At 46.4% G+C, this 27,824-nt stretch overlaps 1 protein-coding gene across 3 annotated transcripts in view; it reads right to left on the bottom strand.

Annotated features, from left to right (window-relative positions):
- Positions 1–27,824, bottom strand: part of CAPN10 (calpain 10) — a 49,335-nt gene that overhangs the window by 15,864 nt on the left and 5,647 nt on the right. For all 3 annotated transcript variants that reach the window (XM_058188825.1, XM_058188827.1, XM_058188828.1), the window contains 9 exons: positions 27,337–27,564; positions 22,946–23,154; positions 20,979–21,110; positions 16,801–16,997; positions 10,989–11,206; positions 9,815–9,956; positions 7,599–7,765; positions 2,977–3,260; positions 1,271–1,473 (listed from right to left, as the gene is read on the bottom strand). In XM_058188825.1, coding sequence (XP_058044808.1) covers positions 1,271–1,473; positions 2,977–3,260; positions 7,599–7,765; positions 9,815–9,956; positions 10,989–11,206; positions 16,801–16,997; positions 20,979–21,110; positions 22,946–23,089 — 1,487 coding nt within the window. In that variant the 5' untranslated portion in view covers positions 23,090–23,154; positions 27,337–27,564. The remainder of the gene's footprint in view (positions 1–1,270; positions 1,474–2,976; positions 3,261–7,598; positions 7,766–9,814; positions 9,957–10,988; positions 11,207–16,800; positions 16,998–20,978; positions 21,111–22,945; positions 23,155–27,336; positions 27,565–27,824) is intronic.

Raw genomic sequence — 27,824 nt, 5'->3', positions numbered from 1 at the left:
GTGTGATCAAAATTCAGACGTTTGGCAACTGGTTCATATTCATGATGTTCGCAAATGCCCCCAGGTCATGTGATCACCATTTGTGATCTTCTGACAAGCAAAGTCAATAGGGTGGCCAGATTCACTTAACAACCAGGTTAGTAACTTATCAATTGCAAGTAACTCACTTAACAACTATGGCAGGAGAAGCCATAAAACGGAGCAAAACCGCATTTAACAAATTTCTCGGCAACACAAATTCTGGTCTTAGTTGTTGTTGTAAGTCCATCGACTTATGACCATCCATTCAGTGACCATATTCAAAGGGACAACAACACTGAGAAAAGCAACTTACGGCCGTTTTTCACGCTTACGACAAACTGCAGCATCCCCGTGGACCACATGATCAAAATTCAGATGCTTGGCCACTGACTCGCATTTATGACGGTTGCAGCGATCCCCTTTGGCGGCCTTCTGACCAGCATAGTCAAAGGGGAAGCCAGAGCTACTTAACAACCGTTTCCACTAATTTAATAAGTGCAGGGATTCACTTAACAACGGTGGGAGGAAAGGTGGTTAAAAACAGGTCAGAATTATCTGAACGAATGTGTTGTGTCTCGCTCGCTCCCCCTGCCGCAGCCGGGCCCCTCTTATCTCCTGCCGGACGTTGATAGTTCGGAAGAATGTCCTAGAATGCCTCCAGCCCCCAGCCCTGGCACCATGCCCAGACAGGCCGAGCAAGACGAAGGGCCTGACGTGCCTTCAGCCCCCAGTCCTGGCACCATGCCCAGGCAAACGGAGCAACTAAACCCCTCCCCCACAGCATGTGAGCCTGAAGAATGTGAAGCCAGTCACGAGCTAAGATTACCAACAGCTGGAGGCTGGAGAGATCCTCGCTTCTGGAGAATGGAGAGGCGACGTCAGCAAAAGGAAGGGAGGGGCAGGCCTGGATAAGTGCTGAGTCATGGAGCCACACCCCATGGCCTATATAAAGGATCTGCTTTCTGGCATTCTCTGAGTCAGGCAAAGTCTAACTTGGATTGCTGAAGTCACTTCCTGGTCTCCTGCCTGCCTTGAGAACTCTGATAGGACTTTGGCAGAGCTGCAGAGGCACGCCTGATACGGACTTCCCCGACCCGGCCGTCAGCGGAGGAGTGGGACACGACAGAATGTCTCGCTTAACCACAGAAACTTTGGGCTGCGTTGCACTCGTAAGTGAAGGACCACAGATTCAAGGATCCCACCGATCTCTCTTCCCAATGCCACCCATCCCACCCTGGGTGGAAGGTACCTGAGAGAAATTCTGCCACTGGAGAAAACCCGGAGCAGGAAATTCCCTTCCGTATTGTTCAAGAAAGTGCTGGGAACGACCAGGTAGTATCCAGGAGAAAGCTCACAATGGAGATGCACCTCTCGGTTGAAGGAATGACACGCCGTGCTCGCTACCGGGGGCGCGGAGAACGTCTTGGGAAGGTTGAACTGTTTCTTCTCAATCTGGAAGACAAGAGAGCAGCGCGGGGCTGAAATACACGAAGTCCTCGACTTACAACCATTTGTTTCGTGCAGGGCAGTGGTGGATTTCAAAAATGTTTTACTACCGGTTCTGTGGGTGTGGCTGGTGGGCGTGGCATGGCTTGGTGGGCGTGGCTGGGGAAGAATACTGTAAAATCTCCATTCCCTCCCCAATCCAGGGGAAGGCTACTCCAGGGCCGCGGTGTGGCTCAGGCTGTAAGACAGCCTGTTATTAAACACAGCTGCCTGCAATTACTGCAGGCTCCAGTCCCACCAGGCCCAAGGTTGACTCAGCCTTCCATTCTTTATAAGGTAGGTAAAATGAGGACCCAGATTGTTGGGGGGGTAATAAGTTGACTTTGTATATAAATATACAAATAGGATGAGACTCTTGCCTTACACAATGTAAGCCGCCCTGAGTCTTCGGAGAAGGGCGGGATATAAATGTAAATAAAATTTTTTTAAAAAATCCCCATTTCCTCCCGATCAGCTGGGACTTGGGAGGCAGAGAATAGATGGGGGCGGGGCCAGTCAGAATTTTTACTACCAGTTCTGTGGGTGTGGCATGGCTTGGTGGGTGTGGCTTGGTGGGCGTGGCAAGGGAAGGATACTGTAAAATCTCCATTCCCTCCCCAATCCAGGGGAAGGCTACTGCAAAATCCACATTTCCTCCTGATCAGCTGGGACTTGGGAGGCAGAGAATAGATGGGGGCGGGGCCAGTCAGAATTTTTACTACCAGTTCTGTGGGTGTGGCTTGGTGGGCGTGGCATGGCTTGGTGGGTGTGGCTTGGTGGGCGTGGCAAGGGAAGGATACTGTAAAATCTCCATTCCCTCCCCAATCCAGGGGAAGGCTACTGGAAAATACCCATTTCCTCCCAATCAGCTGGGACTTGGGAGACAGAATAGATGGGGGGCGGGGCCAGTCAGAATTTTTACTACCAGTTGTGTGGGTGTGGCTTGGTGGGCGTGGCATGGCTTGGTAGGCGTGGCACGGGAAGGATACTGTAAAATCTCCATTCCCACCCCAGTCCAGGGGAAGGCTCCTGGAAAATCCCCATTTCCTCTCGATCAGCTGGGACTTAGGAGGCAAAGAATAGATGGCGGGCAGGGGCAGTCAAAATTTTTACTACCGGTTCTCTGAACTACTCAAATTTTCGCTACCGGTTCTCCAGAACTGGTCAGAACCTGTTGAAACCCACCTCTGGTGCAGGGGTGTCAAAACTCGATTTCGTTGAGGGCCGCGTCAGGGTTGTGTTTGACGTCGGTGGGCTGGGAGGGCGTGGCCAGCTCAACATCACTCGTGTTTGGGCGGTGGGTGCCTGTGGCGGCCTGAGGGTTCTGCCAGCGAAAACGGGCTCAGCAAGCTCCGTTTTCAGCTGCGACGGCCTCCTGCCCTCTGCCAGAGAAAACGGAGCTCGGGAGGGCTTACTTCCAGGAAAACGGAAAGGACTCATCTGCCTGCGCAGCCAGCTCATCTTTCCTACCTTCCATATGTGCAAGCCCACGGCATGGTAATTCTTCCCTCGGACGTTATCCACCAGGGACGGGTCGGCTTCCGGGAGGCGAGGCCAGGCGCGAATCCTGCCAGCCCAATCGGTGCTGTGCTTCCGGGGCTTCTGCAGGAGGGCGATGCACAGCTCGCTCTGCTCGCAGACTCTCAGCCAGAACTTGGGGTTCGTGGGGAAGGTGCTGTTGTTACGGCAACCCCCTGCAGACTGCCCCCGCACCCAGGACCCATACAGCTTCTGCGTGTGGCTCAGCACTTTGTCTGAATGAGAGGGGGGAAAAAGATACCGTAGTTTTCGGTGTATAAGACGCTCTGGATTATAAGACACACCTATCTTTTTTGGGGAGGAAAACAAGAAAAAAATATCTGCTTCCCAGCAATTTACCTCCTTGCAGGAAACAGTAAACAGCCTGTTTCAGTTTCAGCACAGCCTGATTAGCACAAGAAAAAAAATCTGCTTCTGCCTCCCAGCGATTTGCCTCCTTGCAGCAAACAGCCCGTTTTAACTTCAGCTTCAGCACAGCCTGATTAGCACAAGCAGCTGATTGTGGGTTGGATCGGCCTCCCGAAGATCAGCTGTTTCAGGCTGCAGGGATTGCCATAACCTATTGCCGCCTCTGCGCCGCCCATTTTCAAGGGGGCCGGCAGGTGGGCAGGGCTACATTTGGTGTATAAGACGCATCCAAATTTTCACCCTCTTTTAGGGGGGAAAAATGTGTTTTATATGCCGAAAAATACGGTACTCAATACCAACTCTCCTGCTACTGGAGGGGAACAAAACTTTTAATATTAATATTCTAAGACATTTCAAGTAACAAAACTTTACACAAAGGATTTTCTTTGTCGGCAAAAAGAACTCAGGCAACCAAGACACAGAAGGCATCTAATGAAAATGTAATACAGGTTAGTCCTCGAACTTACAACAGTTCGTTTAGTGACCGTTCAGCATTACAATGGCACTGGATTAAGCGATTTCACACTTACGACCATCACAGCATCCCCCGCGGTTCACTTGATCAAAACTCAAGACGCTTGGCAACTGGCTCGTATTTATGACAGTTGTCGCGTCCCCTTTTGCGACCATCTGACAAGCGAAGTCAGCGGGGAAGCCAGATACACTGTACAAGTGTGTTACTTGTTTAACAACTGCAGTGATTCATTTAACAACTGTGGCAAGAAAGGTCGTAAAAGGGGGAGAGGGAATTCACATACCTACTGTCTCACTTAGCAACAGAGAATTTTGGGCTTGATTGTGTTCGTAAATCGAGGACTACCTATAGCTGAATAGCCAAGATACAGATAGAGTAGGCTTTTAAAAATCTCTCTTATGAAAGGAAATCACCATCTCTCTTGCCTCAGATCTTTGTCTCTGCACATGTGCAGAGTTTAGGGAAGGGTGGTTAGAGAAGAGTTATCTCAGCCTCATTTTTTGGATGTTGTTAGGCGGGGCCTCCTTTTTTCCTTCTCTTCTTCTTAAAAAAGGAATGTTGACTTACCACCACATTGGAGCCCAAACCTTCTGTTGCTAAGTGAGACACCTGTTAAGTGAACGTTGCCCCATTGATCAATCTAGAGCAACCAGTATGATGAGGGGACTAAAACATACGATGAACGGTTGCAGGAACTGGGCATGGCTGGTCTAGTGAAGAGAGGGACCAGGGGAGACAGGATAGAAGTTTTCCAATATTTGAGGGACTGCCACAGAGAGGAAGGAGGTCAAGCTGTTTTCCAGAGCAAAAGGAAGGAAGGAAGGGAGGGAGGGAGGAGGGAGGAAAGGAAGTGGAAGGGAGGGAAGGAAGGAAGGAAGGAAGGAAGGAAGGAAGGAAGGAAAGGAAGGAAGGAAGGAAGGAAAGAAAGAAAGAAAGAAAGAAAGAAAGAAAGAAAGAAAGAAAGAAAGAAAGAAAGAAAGAAAGGCATCTGAGTGAACCATGGATGGACAGAAGACATGGCTAATCTAGTGAAGAGAAGGACCAGGGAAGATAGGAGAGCATCTTCCAATATTTGAGGGGCTGCCACAGAGAGGAAGGAGGTCAAACTGTTTTCCAGAGCAAAAGGAAGGAGGGAGGGAGGGAAGTGGAAGGGAGGAAAGGAAGGAAAGAAAGAAAGAGGGAAGGGAAGGAAAGACAGGAAGGAAGGAAGGAAGGAAGGAAGGAAGGAAGGAAGGAAGGAAGGAAGGAAGGAAGGAAGGAAGGAAGGAAGAAAGAAAGAAAGAAAGAAAGAAAGACAGGAAAGAAGGAAGAAAAGAAAGAAAGAAAAAAGAAAAGAGAAACATCTGAGTGAACCATGGATGGACAGAAGACATGACTAGTCTAGTGAAGAGAAGGACCAGGGGAGACAGGAGAGCATCTTCCAATACTTGAGGAGCTGCCACAGAGAGGAAGGGGGTCAAGCTGTTTTCCAAAGCAAAAGGAAGGGAGGAAAGGAGGGAGGAGGGAGGGAGGGAAGTTGAAGGGAGGGAAGGAAGGAAAGAAAGAAAGAGGGAAGGGAAGGGAAGGAAAGACAGGAAGGAAGGAAGAAAAGAAAGAAAGAAAAAAGAAAAGAGAAACATCTGAGTGAACCATGGATGGACAGAAGACATGGGTAGTCTAGTGAAGAGAAGGACCAGGGGAGACAGGATAGCATCTTCCAATATTTGAGGGGCTGCCACAGAGAGGAGGAAGGGGGTCAAGCTGTTTTCCAAAGCAAAAGGGAGGAAAGGAGGGAGGGAAGTTGAAGGGAGGGAAGGAAGGAAAGAAAAAAGAGGGAAGGAAAGACAGAAAGACAGACAGACAGAACGACAGACAGACAGGAAGGAAGGAAGGAAGGAAGGAAGGAAGGAAGAAAAGAAAGAAAGAAAGAAAGAAAGAAAGAAAGAAAGAAAGAAAGAAAGAAAGAAAGAAAAACATAGCATCTTCCAATATTTGAGGGGCTGCCACAGAGAGGAAGGGGGTCAAGCTATTTTCCAAAGCACCTGAAGGCCAGACAAAAAATAATGAATGGAAACTGATCAGGGAGACATTCAACCTAGAAATGAGGAGGAATTTCCTGACAGTGAGAACAATCAACCCATGGAACAAAAGTTGCCTTCAGAAGTTGTGGGAGCTTCATCCCTGGAGGCTTTCAAGAAGAGACTGGACTGCCATTTGTCAGAAACGGTGTAGGGTTTCCTGCTTGGGCAGGGAGAGGTTGGACTAGATGACCTGCAAGGTCCCTTCCCAACTCTGTTCATCTTGTTAATCTATTAAGCGGGATTGTTAAATGAGTGACACGGTGGTTTAAGTGAACCTGGCTTCCTCATTCAGAAGGTCGCAAAAGGGGATCGAGTGACCCTGGGACACTGCAGACATCATCCCTATGAACCGGCGTCCGAGCGTCCGAATTTGGATCGTGTGACCACGGGGAAGGCTGCAACGGTTGTGAAGCGTGAAAAACGGTCATAAGTCACTTTTTTCAGTACGGTTGCAACTTTGAACAGTCACTAAACAAACTGTTGTATGTCAAGGATACAAGGGCCTCCTGGTGGCTCTACAGACTAATGCAGTCTGTTATTAACAGCAGCTGCTTGCAATTACTGCAGGTTCGAGTCCCACCAGGCCCAAGGTTGACTCAGCCTTCCATCCTTTATAAGGTAGGTAAAATGAGGACCCAGATTGTTGGGGGGAATAAAAGTTGACTTTGTATATAATATACAAATGGATGAAGACTATTGCTTGACATAGTGTAAGCCGCCCTGAGTCTTCGGAGAAGGGCGGGATATAAATGCAAATTTTTTTAAAAAAAGGATTATCTGTACTGGTGTCCCAAAGGTGCTTCTTCAGGCCTGAACTGGACTTTCTTGTTTTTTCTTTTGAAGACGTTTCGCTTCTCATCCAAGGAGCTTCTTCAGCTCTGACAGGATGGTGGAGAATGGAAGGATTTATATGTTGTGTCTCGCCCAATCTCACCACAGCCGGGGCCTTCTTATCTGCTTCCGAACACGGAGGAATGTTCTAGTATGCCTCCCAGCCCCAGCCCTGGCTCCATGCCCAGACAGGCTGAAGAGGAAGAAATACCTCCAGCCCCCAGCTCTGGCTCCATGCCCAGGCAAACGGAGCAACTAGACCCCTCCCCCTCCTCCACAGCATGTGAGCCTGAGGGAGGTCAATTACCAACAGCTGCAGACTGGAGTGACCCTCGCGTCAGAAGACTTGATAGGCGGAGGCAACAGAAGGAAGGGAGGGGCAGGCCTGGATAAGTGCTGAGTCATGGAGCCACACCCCATGGCCTATATAAAGGATCTGCTTTCTGGCATTCTCTGAGTCAGGCAAAGTCTAAACATATCTTGCTGAAGTCACTTTCTGGTCTCCTGCCTGCCCTGAGGACTTTGCTAGGACTTTGGCAGAGCTGCAGAGGCACGCCTGATTCGGATTTTCCTGACCCGGCCGTCAGCGGAGGAGTGGGACACGACATTATATTCCTTGCAGACAGCTGGTCATTTGCATCTTTTTAGAGGGTCATTAAAGCACCTTTGGGACAACCACGATCTGGATGACGGAGAATCCAAACCGACTATCCGTACTTGCATTTTGCAAAAAAAGGTCTTTTCTTTTAAAAACTGGCTTTTTTTCTGGCACCGCATACCAGTGTAAAGGCTCTGAAGCTGTCCTTCTTCTGTGACAGGATATCCGGTGATGACCTCATCAAATTCCATGAAAAATTCCTCTTCTTCAGCCCAAAAGTCTCCCTCCTGCAGCTGGGATAAAAGTTCAGCGCCCACCACCGGATCCAATTGATTCCATCCAGGCCCTCTGAAGACCAGAAATCACAGTGAATATTAATACGGTTACAAAAGGTAACTGGTTTTGGCAGCTTACAATACCATAAATTGTCAGCGTTCCAGAAAACCCCCCCAACTCCAAGTAAAAACTCCGAAGCAAGTATCTTTCAAAGTTCTATTTACTAGGATAGGTAAACTGGCACATCTGGGAAAACCAGATTATAAAGGTAAAGGTTCTCCTTGCACATACGTGCTAGTCGTTCCTGACTCTAGGGGGCGGTGCTCATCTCCATTTCAAAGCCGAAGAGCCAGCGCTGTCCGAAGATGTCTCCGTGGTCATGTGGCTGGCATGATTAAATACCAAAGGAGCACGGAACGCTGTTATCTTCCCACCAAAGGTGGTCCCTATTTTTTCTACTTGCATTTTTTACGTGCTTTCGAACTGCTAGGTTGGCAGAAGCTGGGACAAGTCATGGGAGCTCATCCCGTTACGCGGCAGCACTAGGGATTCGAACCGCTGAACTGCCGACCTTTCTAATCGACAAGCTCAGCGTCTTAGCCGTTGAGCCACCGCGTCCCTTTTAATAAATATTGTACAATGCCCTAAATATTGTACATTGCCATCAATATTCCAGAGTCATCCAGAAGCTATCCATCGTCGTTCGTTATGAGATGGGCAGCAAATAAATTCAACAAGTAAATAAATAAATAAACAAACAGTATAAAACAATTTAAAAGGTTAAAAACATTAGACAAATTGAATTTTAAACCATTAAAACTGACAACAAAGTGAATAAAATAAACCCGTTGAAGTCCATACGTGCTGTTTGGGGAATCCTGGGAAGTGAACTCCATACATGCGGGATAGGGAATTCTGGGATTTGAAGTCCATGCGCTTTAAACTAGCCAAAATTGAGCAACTGCCAGCTGACAGTTTATGCTTGCTTGCGCTGTCCATGCGCTACCATCATGAGCAATCTTCCATGAACTCTGGGGAAAGTGGATATGTGAAGGGATGCTTGGGGGAAAATGAAAGTAACTTCCGTATCTCCCCGAGATGCTGCCTCAAGGTCACCCGGCTGGGAGAAGAAAGCAGCTGTATATCAATTTACGCTTGGAGTGATCGTTCTGAAAACATCTTGTTTGGACTTGATTGGTCATGGTGGACTGGGGGAGGTGTTAGAGATGGCAGGCATATAGGGGAGGGAACTTACGGATTTTGGCATGCGATTCTCAGTTCTGGCTATGCTCGATTGCAATACACTTGACTTCTAATAAAAGTATCATATTTTTCAGAGTATAAGACGCAGCTTAGTTTTTGGGGAGGAAAATAAGAAGAGGGCTGATTGGCAAGTGGATTGGCCTCCCGGAATACCCCCAATCAGCTGTTCTCAGAGGTGAATTTTAGCAACAGGTTCTTTGGTTGTGAGCTCTGTGCCTTGCTTTTTTTTTTTTGCTTTTTTTTCTGCCTCTGAAACTCCGGAAGTTGAAGCTCTCTGAAACAAAGCTTCAGAAAAAAAGCCTCTGAAGCTCTGTTTGGGGGCTTTTTTTCTGAAGTTCTGTTTGGGGGCTTTTTTACTGAAGCTCTGTTTGGAGGCTTTTTTTCTGAAGTTCTGTTTGGGGGCTTCTTTTCTGAAGCTCTGTTTGGAGGCTTTTTTTCTGAAGCTCTGTTTGGGGGCTTCTTTTCTGAAGCTCTGTTTGGGGGCTTTTTTCCGAAAGCTCTGTTTGGGGGCTTTTTTACTGAAGCTCTGTTTTGGGGCTTTTTTTCTGAAGCTCTGTTTGGGGGCTTCTTTTCTGAAGCTCTGTTTGGGGGCTTCGTTTCTGAAGCTCCATTTCTGATGTTTTTTTCAGCCTCTGAAACCTCTTGAGAAGCTGGGCGGGGCTACATTCAGAGTATAAGACGCGTCCAGATTTTCACCCTCTTTTTGGAGGGAAAAAGGTGCGTCTTATACTCCGAAAAATACGGTATTCCTTTCCCAACGAATGGAGTAAAGTATTGTTTTCACTTAGAGGTTTAAGTAGCGGCCGGTCTGACAGAAACATTATTGTAGATGCTGGAGTCAACATATGCCCCACTCACCCTTCCCTCCAAGGGCCTTTCCAGCAACGCCTCCCCCAGGGATTCCGGATCCGCAGCAGGATGGTCTCTTTCCTGGACACTTTGGAAAGATCCTGCATGTCAACCACAATGAAGGCGTGGAACTCTCCCAGCTGGCTGGTCCCTGGAGTGCAGAAAAGAGATAACATGGTAGCCACCATAAAAGCTTAAATCCCAGCAGCTCCTGGGAAGCTAGGTGAGGGTGGTGGGAAGGGCTTCAAAGATGGGGGAGTGGCTTCAAGGATGGTGGTCTCCACATGTTGTGGAGACCCAGGCCCAAGTAGGTAGTAATAAACTTAGTCCGGGTCCGATGTGGCTGGATCCGGCCTGCGGGGCCGTCCTGGAAAATGTAAAGGGGCCGGCCCATGTTGCTTTGGCCCAGTCTACCCACGTCATTACTCCCAGTCTACCCATGTTTTTTCGACCCAGTCTACCTGCGTTGTTTCTCCAGTTTACCCATGTCGCTTCGGCTCATTCTTCCCGCGTCGTCTCTCCCAGTCTAACCACGTCACTTTGGCCCAGTCTACCTGCGTTGTTTCTCCCAGTCTATGTCGCTTCGGCCCAGTCTACCCGCATCGTTTCTCCCAGTCTACCCATGTCGCTTCAGCTCAGTCTACCCGCGTCGTTTCTCCCAGTCTACCCATGTCGCTTCGGCCCAGTCTACCCGCATCGTTTCTCCCAGTCTACCCACGTCGCTTCGGCCCAGTTTACCCGTGTCATTTCTCCAGTTTACCCATGTCGCTTCGACTCATTCTACCCGTGTCATCTCTCTCAGTCTACCCACGTCGCTTCGGCCCAATCTACCTGCGTTGTTTCTCCCAGTCTACCCATGTCACTTTGGCCCAGTCTACCCAATGAGAAGAGGAAACATCGACCAAGCGTGGTGTCGACCCGGTCTACCCAATGCAAAGAGGAAACATGGGAAACATGCCAGCAGTTTGGGGAGTGGTGTGAAGCTGGTAACACCCACCCAGTCAGCCATGCCCAGTGAGTGGCGTCAATCTGGCCACGCCCACCCAGTCAGCTATGCCCGTAATCCTGATGCGGCCCCCCCAGTGAAATTGACACCCCTGGTAATACGGGATGAAATATATTTCGATATGAAACTTTCCGCAGGACTAACGACGAGGACTAACAAATTCTCCCCTTCCCCTACCTTGCCGTGAACTGAAGACGGAACAGCTCATGACACATTTCTCCTTCAGGTTCATCAACCGTCTGAACACCGTTTTCTCCAAGACTTTGCCGGCCCGCTCCCGTTCAGGATTTTGGCTCAGGTCTTTCAGCGACCAGCGTTCCGCAAGGCCTCCGGTCAGATCAACAAGGGCATCGGCTACCTGTCCTGCCCAGAGCTGTTCATAAGACCCATGAACCCTGAAAGCAGAAAGATCCAAACACAGCTAGTCCTCAATGTACGACCGCAATGTGTTGTGTCTCGCCCGCTTTCACTGCAGCCGGGGCCTTCTTATCTGCTTCCGAACGCTGAGAAATGTCCTAGTATACCTCCAGCCCCCAGCTCTGGCTCCATGCTCAGACAGGCTGAGGAGGAAGTACCTCCAGCCCCCAGCTCTGGCTCCATGCCCAGGCAAACGGAGCAACTAGACCCCTCCCCCTCCCCCACGGCATGTGAGCCTGAGGGAGGTCAATTACCAACAGCTGCCGACTGGAGTGACCCTCGCGTCAGAAGACTTGATAGGCGGAGGCAACAGAAGGAAGGGAGGGGCAGGCCTGGATAAGTGCTGAGTCATGGAGCCACACCCCATGGCCTATATAAAGGATCTGCTTTCTGGCAGTCTCTGAGTCAGGCAAAGTCGAACATATCTTGCTGAAGTCACTTTCTGGTCTCCTGCCTGCCCTGAGGACTTTGCTAGGACTTTGGCAGAGCTGCAGAGGCACGCCTGATTCGGATTTCCCTGACCCGGCCGTCAGCGGAGGAGTGGGACACGACACAATGGAGCCCAACGTGTCTGTTGCTCAGCGAGGGATTTGTTAAGTGGGTTTGCTCCGTTTTACTACTGTGCCTCACCACGTGTGTTAAGTGAATCAATGCCGTTCTTAAATTAGGAACGCGGTTGTTAAGTGAATCGGGCTTCCCCATTGAATTTCCTCTTCAGAAGGTCGCAAAAGGGGATCACGTGACTCCGGGATGCTGCAACCATCATAAACATGAGTCAGTTGTCAAGCAGCCAACTGTAAATCACATGACCACGGGGATGCTGCAACGGTAATAAGTGTGAAAAAATGGTCGTAAGTCGACCTTTTTCAGGGCTGTTGTAGGTTTGAATGGTCACTAAATGAACTGCTGTAAGTTGGGGACTGCCTGTTATCTGTAGGATTACACAGTTGTCATGGTAGTTGGGGATGACCTTGGGCGGCGGGGGACAAGCCAAGGGAAAAATCAGATAGCAACAGACTTATATACCGCTTCATAGTGTTTTATAGCCCTCTCTATGGGGTTTACAGAGTCAGCATATTGCCCCCCCAACGATCTGGGTCTTCATTTTATCGACCTCGAAAGGACGTGTTGTGTCTGCGCCCCCCCCCGGAGCCGGCCCTGCTGCCAGAAAGTGACTTGGAAAGTGAGGGGGAAGGGCCATCAGGACTTACCTCGGGAGCATCAGCTTCCCTGGCTCAGCTCCAGAAGCCAGAAACAGGCCAGGTGGAAGAGATAACGAGGCCTCAGTCCCCTGTCTCTTTCCCCACAGGCCATGCCTCCAGACCCAGCTGATGGCAATCAGGCCTGGCTGGACCCTAGGTTTCGTAGGCAGGAGAGGTGGGAACAACAGAAGCAGGGGTGGGGCAGGCCTAGGAAGTGCTGAGTCATGGAGCTATACCCCACAGGATTTAAAAGGCAGAGAGAGCTGCTGTGTCTCTTTGTAACAGGCAAATAAGGACTCCAGGACTTTGTCAACTTCCGGACTTCCGAACCTTTCGTCGCGAGCTTAAAACGCACTTATTCATCTGCGCGGGACTGGATTAGATTTTAAAGTTATTGGTTTTAAGGGTTTTTTTATTATTTATATTGTTTTTTAAATTCGGCAATAGAATAAGTTTTTTAATTGTTGTTTTTTAATCTGTATTTATATGTATTTTAACAGCCTGTGAACCGCCCTGAGTCCTTAGGGAGATAGGGCGGTATATAAATTTGAAAAATAAATAAATAAATAATAAATAAATCCACTGATTAAGAGCTAAAGTTTGTTTCTAGGTGACTCACCAGCGCCGTGGAAGATAACGGAGGCTCTTGGCAGATGCTGGCTATTCTGCTGCCAGAGCTGATAGTGCCGGCTAATTAAGCCATCACTTGGACGGAGGCGAGGGAGGACAGAACAGGATGGAAGTCAATCTTGAGCCGGTCAGAATTGAACCGCTGGCAGCGGGCAGAGTTTGCCTGCAATACTACATTCTAACCACTGCATCACCACCGCTCTACTACTATTAATCAAATATTTGTAAAGACTGGAAGCTTTTATTTCAAAGCCAGCCTCTTGCCTCCCAACAATCAGGGTATTCTGTTTCCCTCCCACAATACTCCCAACAAAGAGTCAGTCAAAGGCCTCCTCTTCTACTTTATTTACATAGATAAATGTCCTGGCCACGTCTACCCACGGGCCTGCCAAGTTTCTGGAGATAACAAGGAAGTTATAGATAAGGCCAGAATTACTCACGAATATATTCTTCCCTCCATTGATACAGTTTGCCTGCGCAAATTCATTGCTTTGTCCAAGACAAAAAACCAGGAAGTCCCGCCTCCTATTTATAGTCTCTGCAGATGTCACTGCATGACAATCATTACTTGGCTTTATCCCAACGCTGCTTCTGCTGCGCGCGCCGGTCATGTCTGCGCAGTCTTGCATCACTCCAAAACTGTTCTTGGGGTGTTGCCAAATCAGAAGAAGGCTCGAGAGAATCAGGCCTTGCCGGCCCCTCCTCCTCCCTTTGAGTGGGTGCCAGGGAGGGAGAGGGCCCAAGAGAAGCAGGGCTTGCCAGGTCTTCTCCCTCACTTTCTGAATCATCCGAGTCCAGGAGTCCTGGTCCAGGAACCTGGGTCACAACACTGGGTTTTCATTTTACTGATCTGGGAAGGATGGAAAACTGAGTCAACCTTGAGCCGGTCAGAATCGAAGTCCTGGCAGTGGGCAGAGTGAGCCTGGATTACTGGATTCTCACCACTGTGCAACCAAGCCTCTCAGATAAGAGACAGCTTAGCCCACAGCAGGAATGTCGACAAGTCAAGCAGCTGAAAAGGGACCCTAACCACTTATTTTCTTGGACTGCACAGGTAGTCCTCGATTTATGACCACAACTGATCCCAAAATTTCTATTGCTAACAGAGATTTGTTTTTGTCTCATTTTATGACCATTCTTGCCACAATTGTTACTGCAGTTGTTAAGTTAGTAACACGGCTGTGAAGTGAATATGCCTTCCTTGTTGACTTTGTTTTGTCAGAAGGTCACAAAAGGGGATCACATGATCCCCAGGACACTGCAACCATCGTTAAAAAGGTCACTTAACGGCTATGGTGATCAGCTTCTATCCAACCAAGTCAATGGGGAAGGCAGGTTCGCTTAAAGACTGTGTTACTAATCTAACAACTGCAGCAATTCACTGAACCAATTATGGTAAGAAAAGTCATAAAATGGGGTAAAACCAGGGGTGAAATGCTCCCAGTTCGGTTCGGACCGGATCGCCTGATCCGGCAGCAATGGAGGCGGGTGGTTCGGAGAACCGGTAGCAAAAATCCCTGCCCCCGTCCCCATGCCCAGCTGAGCCGCAGGATCATCAGAAGTTTTTTTTTTTTTTACTTTTAAAAGCATTTTTTCTTCAGCCAAAAAAATGCTTTTAAAAGTAAAAAAAAAAAAAAGCCTCTGATGATCGCGTGGCTCAGCTGCGATCGTCAGAACCCTTTAAAAGCACATTTTTTACAACCTCTTCGGCCAAAGAGGTTGTTAAAAAATGCTTTTAAAAGGCTCCTCTGGTGATCCCAGCTGAGTTGCCTGATAGTCAGAGGCTTTTTTTTCTTTTAAAGACAAAAAAAATGTGTTTAAAAGAAAAGAAAAGCCTCTGACGATCAGGCAACTCAGCTGAGATCATCAGAGCCTCTGGTGGCTCAGCAGACTGTCTGTCTGTTATTAACACAGCTGCTTGCAATTACTGCAAGTTCAAGTCCCACCAGCCCAAGGTTGACTCAGCCTTGACTCAGCTCTGCACTACATCCTACAGCATCTTGAGTCTCCAAAGACCTATGCAAGGGTCCTTTTTGTAGACTTTAGTTCAGCATTCAATACCATCATTCCAGACATTCTTCTAACTAAGCTAAACCAGCTACAGGTACCGGAACAGACTTGTAAGTGGATCACAAGCTTCCTAACAAACAGGAAGCAGCAGGTGAAGCTAAGCAAGATCACATCAAATACCTGTACAATTAGCACAGGGGCCCCCCAAGGCTGTGTGCTCTCCCCACTTCTCTTCTCTCTGTATACCAATGACTGCATCTCCAATGATCCATCTGTTAAGCTACTGAAGTTCGCAGATGACACAACAGTGATTGGTCTCATTCGAGACAATGACGAATCCGCATATAGACAAGAGGTCGAACGACTAGCCTTGTGGTGCAACCAAAACAATCTGGAACTGAACACACTCAAAACCGTAGAAATGGTGGTAGACTTTAGGAGAAACCCTTCCATACTTCCACCTCTCACAATACTTGACAACACAGTATCAACAGTAGAAACCTTCAAATTTCTAGGTTCTATCATATCGCAAGATCTAAAATGGACAGCTAACATCAAAAACATCATTAAAAAAGGACAACAAAGAATGTTCTTTCTGCACCAACTCAGTAAGCTCAAACTGCCCAAGGAGCTGCTGATTCAGTTCTACAGAGGAATTATTGAGTCTGTCATTTGCACCTCTATAACTGTCTGGTTCGGTTCTGCAACCCAACAAGAAAAACACAGACTTCAGAGGATAATTAGAACTGCAGAAAAAATAATTGCTACCAACCTGCCTTCCATTGAGGACCTGTATACTGCACGAATCAAGAAGAGGGCCGTGAAAATATTTACAGACCCCTCGCATCCTGGACATAAACTGTTTCAACTCCTACCCTCAAAACGACGCTATAGAGCACTGCACACCAGAACAACTAGACACGAGAACAGTTTTTTCCTGAATGCCATCACTCTGCTAAACAAATAATTCCATCAACACTGTCAAACTATTTACTGAATCTGCACTACTATTAATCTTCTCATAGTTCCCATCACCAATCTCTTTCCACTTATGACTGTATGACTATAACTTGTTGCTGGCAATCCTTATGATTTATATTGATATATTGATCATCAATTGTGTTGTAAATGTTGTACCTTGATGAACGTATCTTTTCTTTTATGTACACTGAGAGCATATGCACCAAGACAAATTCCTTGTGTGTCCAATCACACTTGGCCAATAAAAATTCTATTCTATTCTATTCTATTCTATTCTATTCTATTCTATTCTATTCTATTCTATTCTATTCTATTCTATTCTTTATAAGGTAGGTAAAATGAGGACCCAGATTGTTGGGGGCAATAAAAGTTGACTTTGTATACAATATACAAATGGATGAAGACTATTGCTTAACACATTGTAAGCCGCCCTGAGTCTTCAGAGAAGGGCGGGATATAAATTCAAATAAAAAAGAAAAAAAGAAAAAAAAGAGGAGCCTTTTAAAAGCATTTTTTCTACAACCTCTTCAGCCGAAAAACGCTTTTAAAAGTAAAAAAAAAAAAAAAGTTGGGCATGCCCACCCAGTCACATTACACACACACCCACGAAGCCACGCCCACAGAACCGGTAGTAACAAATTTTACATTTCACCACTGGGTAAAACTAAAAGCAGTGGAAAATTTGGAGGTTTCTGGTGGTTGTAAGTTGAGGACCACCTGTAACCCGAGTGGCCATGCCCATCACATACTTGGCATAAGCTTTCTCCAGCAGGGGAAGCCAAAATACGTCTTCCGTCTGGCACTGGGAGAAACAGAGCTTGCCCCCCAGACAAGGCAGCCGATCATCGATGGTCACCTCTACCCAGTGGCCAAACTGCCAGATACGACAAGTGAAGCAGCCGCGGTATTTCTCATCCTTCCAACTGGGCTGGCCTGGAGGTATCACCTGCGATAAGAGAAGAATCACTCAATGCTACGAATGCAACTGGTCGAAACAGCCGTCAGTTTCCTAGATTGGTTACTTAATGTTGTGTCTGCGCCCCCCCTCCTGCCAGAAAGTAACTTGGAAAGTGAGGGGGAAGGGCCGTCAGGACTTACCTCGGGAGCACCGGTTTCCCTGGCTCAGCTCCAAGAGCCAGAGGCAGGCCAGGTGGAAGAAATAACGAGGCCTCCGTCCCCTGACTCTTCCCCACCCAGGCCATGCCTTCAGACCCAGCTGATGGCAGTCAGGCTTGGTTGGACCCTAGGTTTCATAGGCAGGGGAGGAGGGAACAACAGAAGCAGGGGTGGGGCAGGCCTAGGAAGTGCTGAGTCATGGAGCCACACCCCACAGCCACGCCCACAGAACTGGTAGTAACAAATTTTACATTTCACCACTGGGTAAAACTAAAAGCAGTGGAAAATTTGGAGGTTTCTGGTGGTTGTAAGTTGAGGACCACCTGTAACCCGAGTGGCCATGCCCATCACATACTTGGCATAAGCTTTCTCCAGCAGGGGAAGCCAAAATACGTCTTCCGTCTGGCACTGGGAGAAACAGAGCTTGCCCCCCAGACAAGGCAGCCGATCATCGATGGTCACCTCTACCCAGTGGCCAAACTGCCAGATACGACAAGTGAAGCAGCGCGGTATTTCTCATCCTTCCAACTGGGCTGGCCTGGAGGTATCACCTGCGATAAGAGAAGAATCACTCAATGCTACGAATGCAACTGGTCGAAACAGCCGTCAGTTTCCTAGATTGGTTACTTAATGTTGTGTCTGCGCCCCCCCTCCTGCCAGAAAGTAACTTGGAAAGTGAGGGGGAAGGGCCGTCAGGACTTACCTCGGGAGCACCGGTTTCCCTGGCTCAGCTCCAAGAGCCAGAGGCAGGCCAGGTGGAAGAAATAACGAGGCCTCCGTCCCCTGACTCTTCCCCACCCAGGCCATGCCTTCAGACCCAGCTGATGGCAGTCAGGCTTGGTTGGACCCTAGGTTTCATAGGCAGGGGAGGAGGGAACAACAGAAGCAGGGGTGGGGCAGGCCTAGGAAGTGCTGAGTCATGGAGCCACACCCCACAGGATATAAAACGCAGCCAGAGCTGCTGTGCCTTTTCGTAGCAGGCAAATCAACCGATTAAATAAGAGCTGAAGTTTGTTCCTGGGTGACTCATCGGCATCGAGGGAGATAACAGAGACACTTGGCAGACGCTGGCTATTTTGCTGCCAGAGCTGATAGTGCCAGCTAATTAAGCCATCACTCGGACGGAGGCGAAGGAGGACAGAACAACCTTTCTGGATATCCCAAGATTCTAGCCCAGTGATGGCTAACCTTTTTGCCATCGCGTGCCAGGAAGGGTGTGTGTGTCATGCGCGTGTGTGCCCACACCCATAATTCTATGTGCCCCATCCCTGCGCATGCGCACACGACTCTTTCCCCCCTTTTCCTCCTACACACCTGGTAGGTCTGTTTTTCTCTCTAACCTGTCTCCAGAGCCTCTCTATGAGTCTGGGAGGGTGCAAAATGGCCTTCCCCATTTCCCTGGAGGCCCTCCGGAGGCCAGAAACAGACCGTTTACCAATGTTTTTTGGCTGTCCCCAGCCTCCAGAGACTCCTAGAGAGGCTCTGGGGGCTGGGGACAGCCAAAAAAACGTCACTTCTTGTCCAACCGGAAGTTAGTAAATGAGCCGTTTCTGGCCTCCGGAGGGCCTGGAAAGGGGTGGGAAAGGCAGTTTTCCACACCCCCCCCCAGACTCCTAGAGAGGCTCCGGTGCCAGGTAAGAGAGAAAAACGGGCCTTCCCCACCACCACCCAGGCCCTCTGGAGGCAGGAAACAGCCTGTTTCCCTATTTCTGGTGGACCAAGAAGGCCCGAAAATCAGCTGGCCAGTGGCCGCTGATGTGCACTGGAGCTGAGCTTCCGTGCCCACTGATATGGCTACGCGTGCCACCTGTGGCATGTGCCATAGGTTCGCCATCATGGTTCTAGCCCTTATGGAGGCAAAGGGTATTTGAAAATGCACGTACATAAGGTTTTTCACAACGGTGGAAAAATGAAGAAATCCCTACATCTAAAAGTGTAATAAAATATACATATATTAAAATGCGCAGAGATAGATAGATTAACACTCAGAATAAAGGAGAAAGAAGAAACAGAATATTTTTTAACATGGGACTCGTTTTACCAACGGTTACTTGACAGAAACAGAAGTTAGAAACTCAAAAGTTTAAGAGAATGATTAATTATACAATGAAGGTTTATTAGTATGGATAAGCAAATACTATTATAATTATGTGATTATTATCAATGCTATGAATATTACTGTTGTTACTATTAACATTTTTCAAAATTAACTGTATCCGGACAACACACTGTTCATGTAGATCAGGGCGCTGGGGAAATCTGAACTGGTTTACTACCGGTTCGGCACGCTGCGCACCAAACACTGTGTGCGCACATGCACAGTGCACACCACGCACCAAATGTGAGGTGCATGCGCAGTGCACACCAAAAGGAGGCATGGGAAGGAAGGTAAGTAGAACAGCGCGTGGGGGGGATTGGTCAGCTGTGGGGCGCAATCATCGGAGCCTTTTTTTAACCTTTTAAAAGCATTTTTTTTACTACCTGTTCGGGCGAATAGGTAGTAAAAGAAAATGCTTTAAAAGGTTTTTAAAAAGGCTCTGACAATCGCGTGCCACAGCTGTGATCGTCAGAGCCTCTTTTTTTATTTTTTTAAAGCATTTTTTTACTACCGGTTCCGGAGAACAGGTAGTAAAAAAAAATGCCTAAAAAGTAAAAAAAGAAAAGACTCTGACAATCACAGCTGTGGCGTGTGATCGTCAGAGCCTTTTTAAAAAGCTTTTAAATCTGACCGTCGGAACTTTTTTTTTTTTTACATTTTTTACTACTGGTTCGGTGAACCAGTAGCCTTTTTGAACCGGACCGAACCGGTAGCATTTCACTGCTGGATTAGGGGTGTCAAACTCAAGACCCGGGGGCCGGATTCGGCCCACGGGGTGCTTAAATCTGGCCCACGGGGCTGCCCTGGAAACAGTGAAAGACCGGCCCGCAGTGCCTCTGCCAGTGAAAACAGAGCTCGGAAGAGCCGCGTGCGATTCTCCCAAGCTCCGTTTTCACTGGCAGAGGGTTACAAGAGGCCGTCTGGCAGAGCACTTGGGCCACCACACGCGCCCCGATATGAGTGACGTTGAGCTGGCCACGCTTATCCTGGCCACACCCACCCCAGCTCCCCAAGGTCACACACACACACATATATATTTGTTTTCGTAGGTTTTCACGGGTATAGGTATGTAGGTCTTGGCATATTCGGGTCTTTTCCCGTGTAAGGTTGAGAGTATCTTTGCCGAGATACTCTCGACCTTACACGGGAAAAGACCCGAATATGCCAAGACCTACACACACAAACACACACACATATATAGGTCTTGGGTTGTTCGGGTTTTCTCCCACGTAAAATTGGAAGTGTCTTGGCGACGTTTCGACGAAGTCTCATTCGTCATCTTCAGGCTGGTGTTTACAGCTTCGTGCTTCTAGGAGCACAAAGCTGTAAACACCAGCCTGAAGATGACGAATGAGACTTCGTCGAAACGTCGCCAAGTCACTTCCAATTTTACGTGGGAGAGAAAATGCACCTAGATAAGAGAGGAAGCCAGTGAGAACAGTGCTTACTCCCAAAAGGTTGCAGACCCTGCTCCATCTGCTTCTGGCTCCCCAAAAATTAATGTCCTCTTCTTCCATTTAATGCACACTTCTGCTTAATTTGAATAATTTCATGTAACTGGAGATTCCTCAGGCCTGACACCCTGAGACTTTGGGTGCAGCAGGGACGCAACCGTTATTATAGTTAAACAGAATCGAACGGAGGCAATAGGTTTCGCTTAGAAATCGCGTGCTCCTGAGGGACCTGCGCCCCGAGTGGCAGGAGAGCCTTTACCTTGGTGAGCAGGTATTTGTTCTTCTGCAAAGCGGCACAAGCACAGAGAAACCAGCAGTCTCCCAGCATGCCTTGCTTGACCTGCCATTCGTGCTGATTGTCTGAAAATAAGCGAGGCGAAGAGCAGATCTCCTGATGGGGAAGACAAAGAGAATTTAGAAAGGAAACATGCTATTTTTGCGATATCTTTCTTTCCTTCCTTCCTTTCCTGCTTCTTCCCCTTGCTTCTCTCTCTCTCCTTCCATTCCTTCCTCCCTCTTTTCCTCCCTCTCTCTCCTTCTCTCCATTCCCTCTTCCTTTTCTTCCTTCTCTGCCTCCCTCCCTCCCTCTTCTTTTCCTTTTTCTCCCTCCTTTCTTCTTTCCTTCCTCCCTCTTGTTCCTCAGTCCCTCTTTCCCTCCCTCCCTCCATTCCTTCCTTCTTTTCTTTCCTTCCTCCCTCTCTCTCCTTCTCTCGCCATTCCCTCTTTCTTTCCTTCCTTCTCGCTCTCCCTCCCTTACTTTCTTTTCTCCCTCTCTCCTTCCTTTTTTTCCTCCCTCCCTTGTTCCTCAGTCCCTCTTTCCCTCCCTCCCTCCCTCCATTCCTTCATCTCCTTGATTCTCTCCCTCCCTCTCCTTCCTTTCTTCTTTCCTTCCTCTCTCTCTCCCTCCTTCTCTCCATTCCTTCTTCCTTTCCTTCCTTCTCTCCCTCCCTCCCTCTCCTTCCTTTTTTTCTTCTTCCCTCTTGTTCCTCTGTCTCTTTCCGTTCCTCCCTCCCTTCGTATAAGCCACCTGACTCCAAGCGTCTGTAACTCTAGACAACTATTATTGGGGTAAAGAAAGGTTTATTGTTATTGTATTATTGTACTGCACTGGCTTCCACTGTATCTATACTACTGTTTTTATATACCACTCAATGTCTCTTTAAAATGAGGCAGTCCATACTTTTTATAAATAAACGAAATAACAATTAAACTCATCTCTCACGACTGCATTCCCAAGAGTATTTTCCTCATCTAACGTGCGGTTTTTTTTTAAACAAGCTGGCCAAGAGGTGAAGATGTGTGTACACAGTTGAACTATTCAACTACTAAATAAGAAATTAACCCAGTCAAAGCATGACAGTGGGAACCAAGATCGATCTAGCATTCCAGCTGGAGAGAAAGTTGTTTGTACATGTGTACAGTGCAGTTGGGGAATTTCCTGAGCTGGATATTTTAGGAAGATTGAATTCTGGTAAATAGTAAGGTTATCACCATGTTTAATCAAATGCACTTAAAATTTCCCCTGAACATTTTGTGCCGTACAGGAAATCCTCACTTTACAACAGTTCATTCAGTGACCATTCAAAGTTAAAACAGCACTGCAAAAAAGTGACTTATGTCCAGTGGTGGGTTTCAAATAATTTCACCACCAGTTCGGTGTGGGGTGAGGAGGGATGGGACGGGCAGGGCCAGCCGGTTCTCCAAACTACTCAAAATTTCCGCTACCAGTTTGCACGAACCGGTCAGAACCAGCTGAATACCATCTCTACTTATGACCATTTTTCACACTTACGACCGTTGCCGCAAACCCTCCCCCCCCATATTCACATGATCGAAATCCCAACACTTGACAAGTGACTCATATTTACGACGGTTGCAAGATCCTGGTATCACGTTATCCCCAATTTGAGACCTTCTGACAAGCAAATTCAACAGATTCACTTAACAACCGTGTGACTAACTGAACAACCCCAATGATTCCCTTAACAACGGTGGGAGGAAAGGTCGTAAAATGGGGCAAAATTCACTTAACCGCTGTCTCGCTTAACAACAGAAAATCCTGGATTCAATTGCGGTCCTAAATCGAGGATTACCTGTATTTTGGAAGATCTTTGCAGGCACACATTTCATTTCTGCTTTCTAAAATATGGACCGTTCTTTCCGGCAGCTGTCCAGATAGGAAATTGCTAGGAGTTTTACCCACCGTGATTTTTTCAAAAAACAAACCTGAGGTCTCAGCCAGTAAATTTCTCCTTTGAACTGGGCCAACGGAGTAGAACAGTTGAAAAACAGAGAACCGTCGCTAGCCGGAAACGCGAGGTCCTTGTAAAGGTCTCCCTTCGGATCTGCCAGGACCCCGACGCCCATCATCTTTTACAAATCTGCAAGGACCTGCAGGCCCCTTCAGAGGCAACTGGGGGGGACTTGATTTAAATCTGCAAAAAAAAAAAAAAAAACAATGTTAAGAGGTTAGGAGAGAGAAATTGTTTTAAAATGGTGTTTTGAGAAAGTAGCAGTGGTGGGATTCAACTGGTTCGGGCGAACTGGGTGTTAAAGTGCTGGCTGGCCCCTCCCTTCCCCGCCCCGCCCCTTCCAGGAGTCCCCACATGCCCGATTTTGGCTCCCAGGTAAGTGCAGGGAGACCTACTAGGTCCAAAACAGGGTGCGGGGTGTGTGTGTCCTACACAGTCTCCCCACAATCCATTTTCACTCCCAGGAGGCTTTAGGGAGGCCTAGGCCCAAAACGGGGTGCGGGGTGTGTGGCATGCCTCCCTCTGGCGGCCCGTTTTCACTGCCGGGGGGGTGCAGGATGCTGAGTGCTGCCTGGCACACACCATGGCCACGCCCACCATGGCCACGCCCACCATGGCCACACCCACCCAGGTCATTAGGGCAGAGAACCAGTTTATTATTTATTTATTTATTTTATTTATTTATTTATTGAAAAAGTTTAAAAACAAAACATTTCCCCTTTTCCCCTCCTCCCAGAAAACCCCTTCCCCTTCCTTCCCCCGGCTTCCCGGTCAATCACAAGGTATTGTTATACATAAACCAAACATAGAGTAAAATTTTCCTTCAATCCAATTAACCTCATCCAAAGCTTTTCATCTCCCAACCCCTCCCATTACATAAAATAATACTTCCTAATTATTCAAAGGCAATCTGATATTTCTTAATCTGATATCTGTTTTGTAGATAATCAATCCATTTTTTCCATTCAATTAAATATCTTTCCTGCGTATTGTCTTTTAAAAAAGCTGAGATTTTAGCCATCTCAGCCAAATTAATGACTTTCAATATCCATTCTTCTATTGTAGGTACCTCTTCTTTCTTCCAGTATTGTCCAATCAACAGTCTTGCTGCTGTTATTAAATTCAGAATCAATTTAGTCTCAATCCCTGTACAATCCATTATAATTCCCAAAAGGAAAAATTGCGGCAGGAACTTTATCTTCTTCTTCAGTACATTTTGAATAATCCACCAAATTCTTATCCAAAAGGCCTTAATTTTCTTGCAAGTCCACCAAATATGAAAATATGTAGCGTCATCACAATCACACCTCCAACATTTCGCTTGGATATCAGGATACATACATGATAATTTTTTGGGATCTAAGTGCCATCTATAAAACATCTTTATTTATTAATTTGATTCCTATACCGCCCTTCTCCCAAAGGACTCAGGGCGGTTTCCAGCCAGATAAAACACAGTTATACATATAACATAAAATTAAAAATATATATTAAAAGACTAATTCAATTTGGCTGAATTTAAAACTTAAAACAAAATAAAAATATAATAAACCCCTATTAAAATTACTAATTATTTCAAGCCAGCCCTGCGCGGTAGAATAAATATGTTAAATTCTTTGAATCCCACCACTGGAAGGTAGCTTGTTCAAAAAAAAAAAAAAAAGCCAACATAGAAATAAGTAGTCTTGATTTGAACCTGCAGTTATTTTTCATTTTTCTTCTCTACATATTTAAAATGAGCGGGCTTCTTTTTTTTTTCTTCTTTTTTTTTAACTGACGAAAGCACAGGAGAAAATTGTAAAGGAAGGTCAGAGGAAGATCAATCAATTTATTTTATTTATTTTATTTTATTTTATTAAGATTTTTATACCGCCCTTCTCCCGAAGGACTCAGGGCGGAGCACAGCCAAGTCATAAAAAACAACACACTATACAATTAAAACAAGAACTTAAAAGAAGCATAATTCATAAATGGCCGAAATTAAAACAGTCAAATTTAAAACCCTTAAAATTTATAAATAATAACCCCGATTAAAATTGTTTTAAAATGGTGTTTTGAGAAAGTAGCAGTGGTGGGATTCAACTGGTTCGGGCGAACTGGGTGTTAAAGTGCTGGCTGGCCCCTCCCTTCCCCGCCCCGCCCCTTCCAGGAGTCCCCACATGCCCGATTTTGGCTCCCAGGTAAGTGCAGGGGACCTACTAGGTCCAAAACAGGGTGCGGGTGTGTGTCCTGCACAGTCTCCCCACAATCCATTTTCACTCCCAGGAGGCTTTAGGGAGGCCTAGGCCCAAAACGGGGTGCGGGGTGTGTGGCAGGCCCCCCTCTGGCGGCCCGTTTTCACTGCCGGGGGGGTGCAGGATGCTGAGTGCTGCCTGGCACACACCATGGCCACGCCCACCATGGCCACGCCCACCATGGCCACACCCACCCAGGTCATTAGGGCAGAGGACCAGTTTATTATTTTATTTATTTTATTTATTTATTTTATTTATTTATTTATTGAAAAGTTTAAAAACAAAACATTTCCCCTTTTTCCCCTCCTCCCAGAAAACCCCCTTCCCCTTCCTTCCCCCGGCTTCCCGGTCAATCACAAGGTATTGTTATACATAAACCAAACATAGAGTAAAATTTTCCTTCTAATCCAATTAACCTCATCCAAAGCTTTTCATCTCCCAACCCCTCCCATTACATAAAATAATACTTCCTAATTATTCAAAGGCAATCTGATATTTCTTAATCTGATATCTGTTTTGTAGATAATCAATCCATTTTTTCCATTCAATTAAATATCTTTCCTGCGTATTGTCTTTTAAAAAAGCTGAGATTTTAGCCATCTCAGCCAAATTAATGACTTTCAATATCCATTCTTCTATTGTAGGTACCTCTTCTTCTTCCAGTATTGTCCAATCAACAGTCTTGCTGCTGTTATTAAATTCAGAATCAATTTAGTCTCAATCCCTGTACAATCCGTTATAATTCCCAAAAGGAAAAATTGCGGCAGGAACTTTATCTTCTTCTTCAGTACATTTTGAATAATCCACCAAATTCTTATCCAAAAGGCCTTAATTTTCTTGCAAGTCCACCAAATATGAAAATATGTAGCGTCATCACAATCACACCTCCAACATTTCGCTTGGATATCAGGATACATACATGATAATTTTTGGGGATCTAAGTGCCATCTATAAAACATCTTTATTTTATTAGTTTGATTCCTATACCGCCCTTCTCCCAAAGGACTCAGGGCGGTTTCCAGCCAGATAAAACACAGTTATACATATAACATAAAATTAAAAATATATATTAAAAGACTAATTCAATTTGGCTGAATTTAAAACTTAAAACAAAATAAAAATATAATAAACCCCTATCAAAATTACTAATTATTTCAAGCCAGCCCTGCTGTAGAATAAATATGTTAAATTCTTTGAATCCCACCACTGGAAGGTAGCTTGTTCAAAAAAAAAAAAAAAAAGCCAACATAGAAATAAGTAGTCTTGATTTGAACCTGCAGTTATTTTTCATTTTTCTTCTCTACATATTTAAAATGAGCGGGCTTCTTTTTTTTTTCTTCTTTTTTTTTAACTGACGAAAGCACAGGAGAAAATTGTAAAGGAAGGTCAGAGGAAGATCAATCAATTTATTTTATTTATTTTATTTTATTTTATTAAGATTTTTATACCGCCCTTCTCCCGAAGGACTCAGGGCGGTGCACAGCCAAGTCATAAAAAACAACACACTATACAATTAAAACAAGAACTTAAAAGAAGCATAATTCATAAATGGCCGAAATTAAAACAGTCAAATTTAAAACCCTTAAAATTTATAAATAATAACCCCGATTAAAATTGTTTTGAATTAAAAATTTAAGCCAGTCCCGCTTGAATAAACAAATACGTTTTCAGCTCACGGCGAAAGGTCCGAAGGTCGGGTAATTGGCGCAAACCAGGGGGAAGTTCGTTCCAAAGAGTAGGAGCTCCTACAGAGAAGGCCCTTCCCCTGGGGGCCGCCAGCCGGCATTGTCTGGCGGACGGCACCCTGAGAAGACCCTCTCTGTGTGAGCGTACGGGTCGGTGGGAGGCATAAGGTAACAGCAGGCGGTCCCATAAGTACCCGGGCCCTAAGCCATGGAGCGCTTTAAAGGTGGTAACCAATACCTTGAAGCGCACCTGAAAGACCACAGGAAGCCAGTGCAGACTGCGCATCAATCAAAAGAAAAACCAAAAGAAAAACGAAGAAGCAATAAGGGAGGAAAAATGTCTACCGACGCAATTACAAAGAGAATGTCAACTTTGAAATATCCATACTTAGTACCATTAATATTGAAGGAAAAATATCATTCGCGCAACAACTCCAAGAACTAACCTGCACAATTCCACACACACGGCAAGGCGAGGGACGTTTCAGGAAAAGAGGCCTATCCAGTGATCATGGGCCTTGCTTCAAAAAATCCATGTTTCTCAAACTTAGCAAGTCTTGTGTAAACCAACAATGGAGGGTTCTGGGACTTGAAGTCCACCCATCTCAAAGTGGCCAAGTTTCAGAAACGTTGCATTAAATGGACTTGGCAGGCTCAAGGCGCTTTGTTCCAGCCTAAAGTAGAAACAAACTAGATGTGAACTTCCCAGAACGACATTATTTATTCATTCAATTTATAGAATAGAATAGATTTTTTTATTGGCCAAGTGTGATTGGACACACAAGGAATTTGTCTTGGTGCATATGCTCTCAGTGTACATAAAAGAAAAAATACCTTCATCAAGAATCATAAGGTACAACACTTAATGATAGTCATAGGGTATAAATAAGCAATCAAATCATATTAGGAAACTAGAATAGAATAGAATAGAATA

The sequence above is a fragment of the Ahaetulla prasina genome, chromosome 6, assembly GCF_028640845.1.
Source record: "Ahaetulla prasina isolate Xishuangbanna chromosome 6, ASM2864084v1, whole genome shotgun sequence".
Classification (NCBI taxonomy): domain Eukaryota; kingdom Metazoa; phylum Chordata; class Lepidosauria; order Squamata; family Colubridae; genus Ahaetulla; species Ahaetulla prasina.
This window is presented reverse-complemented; position numbering and strand designations above follow the sequence as displayed.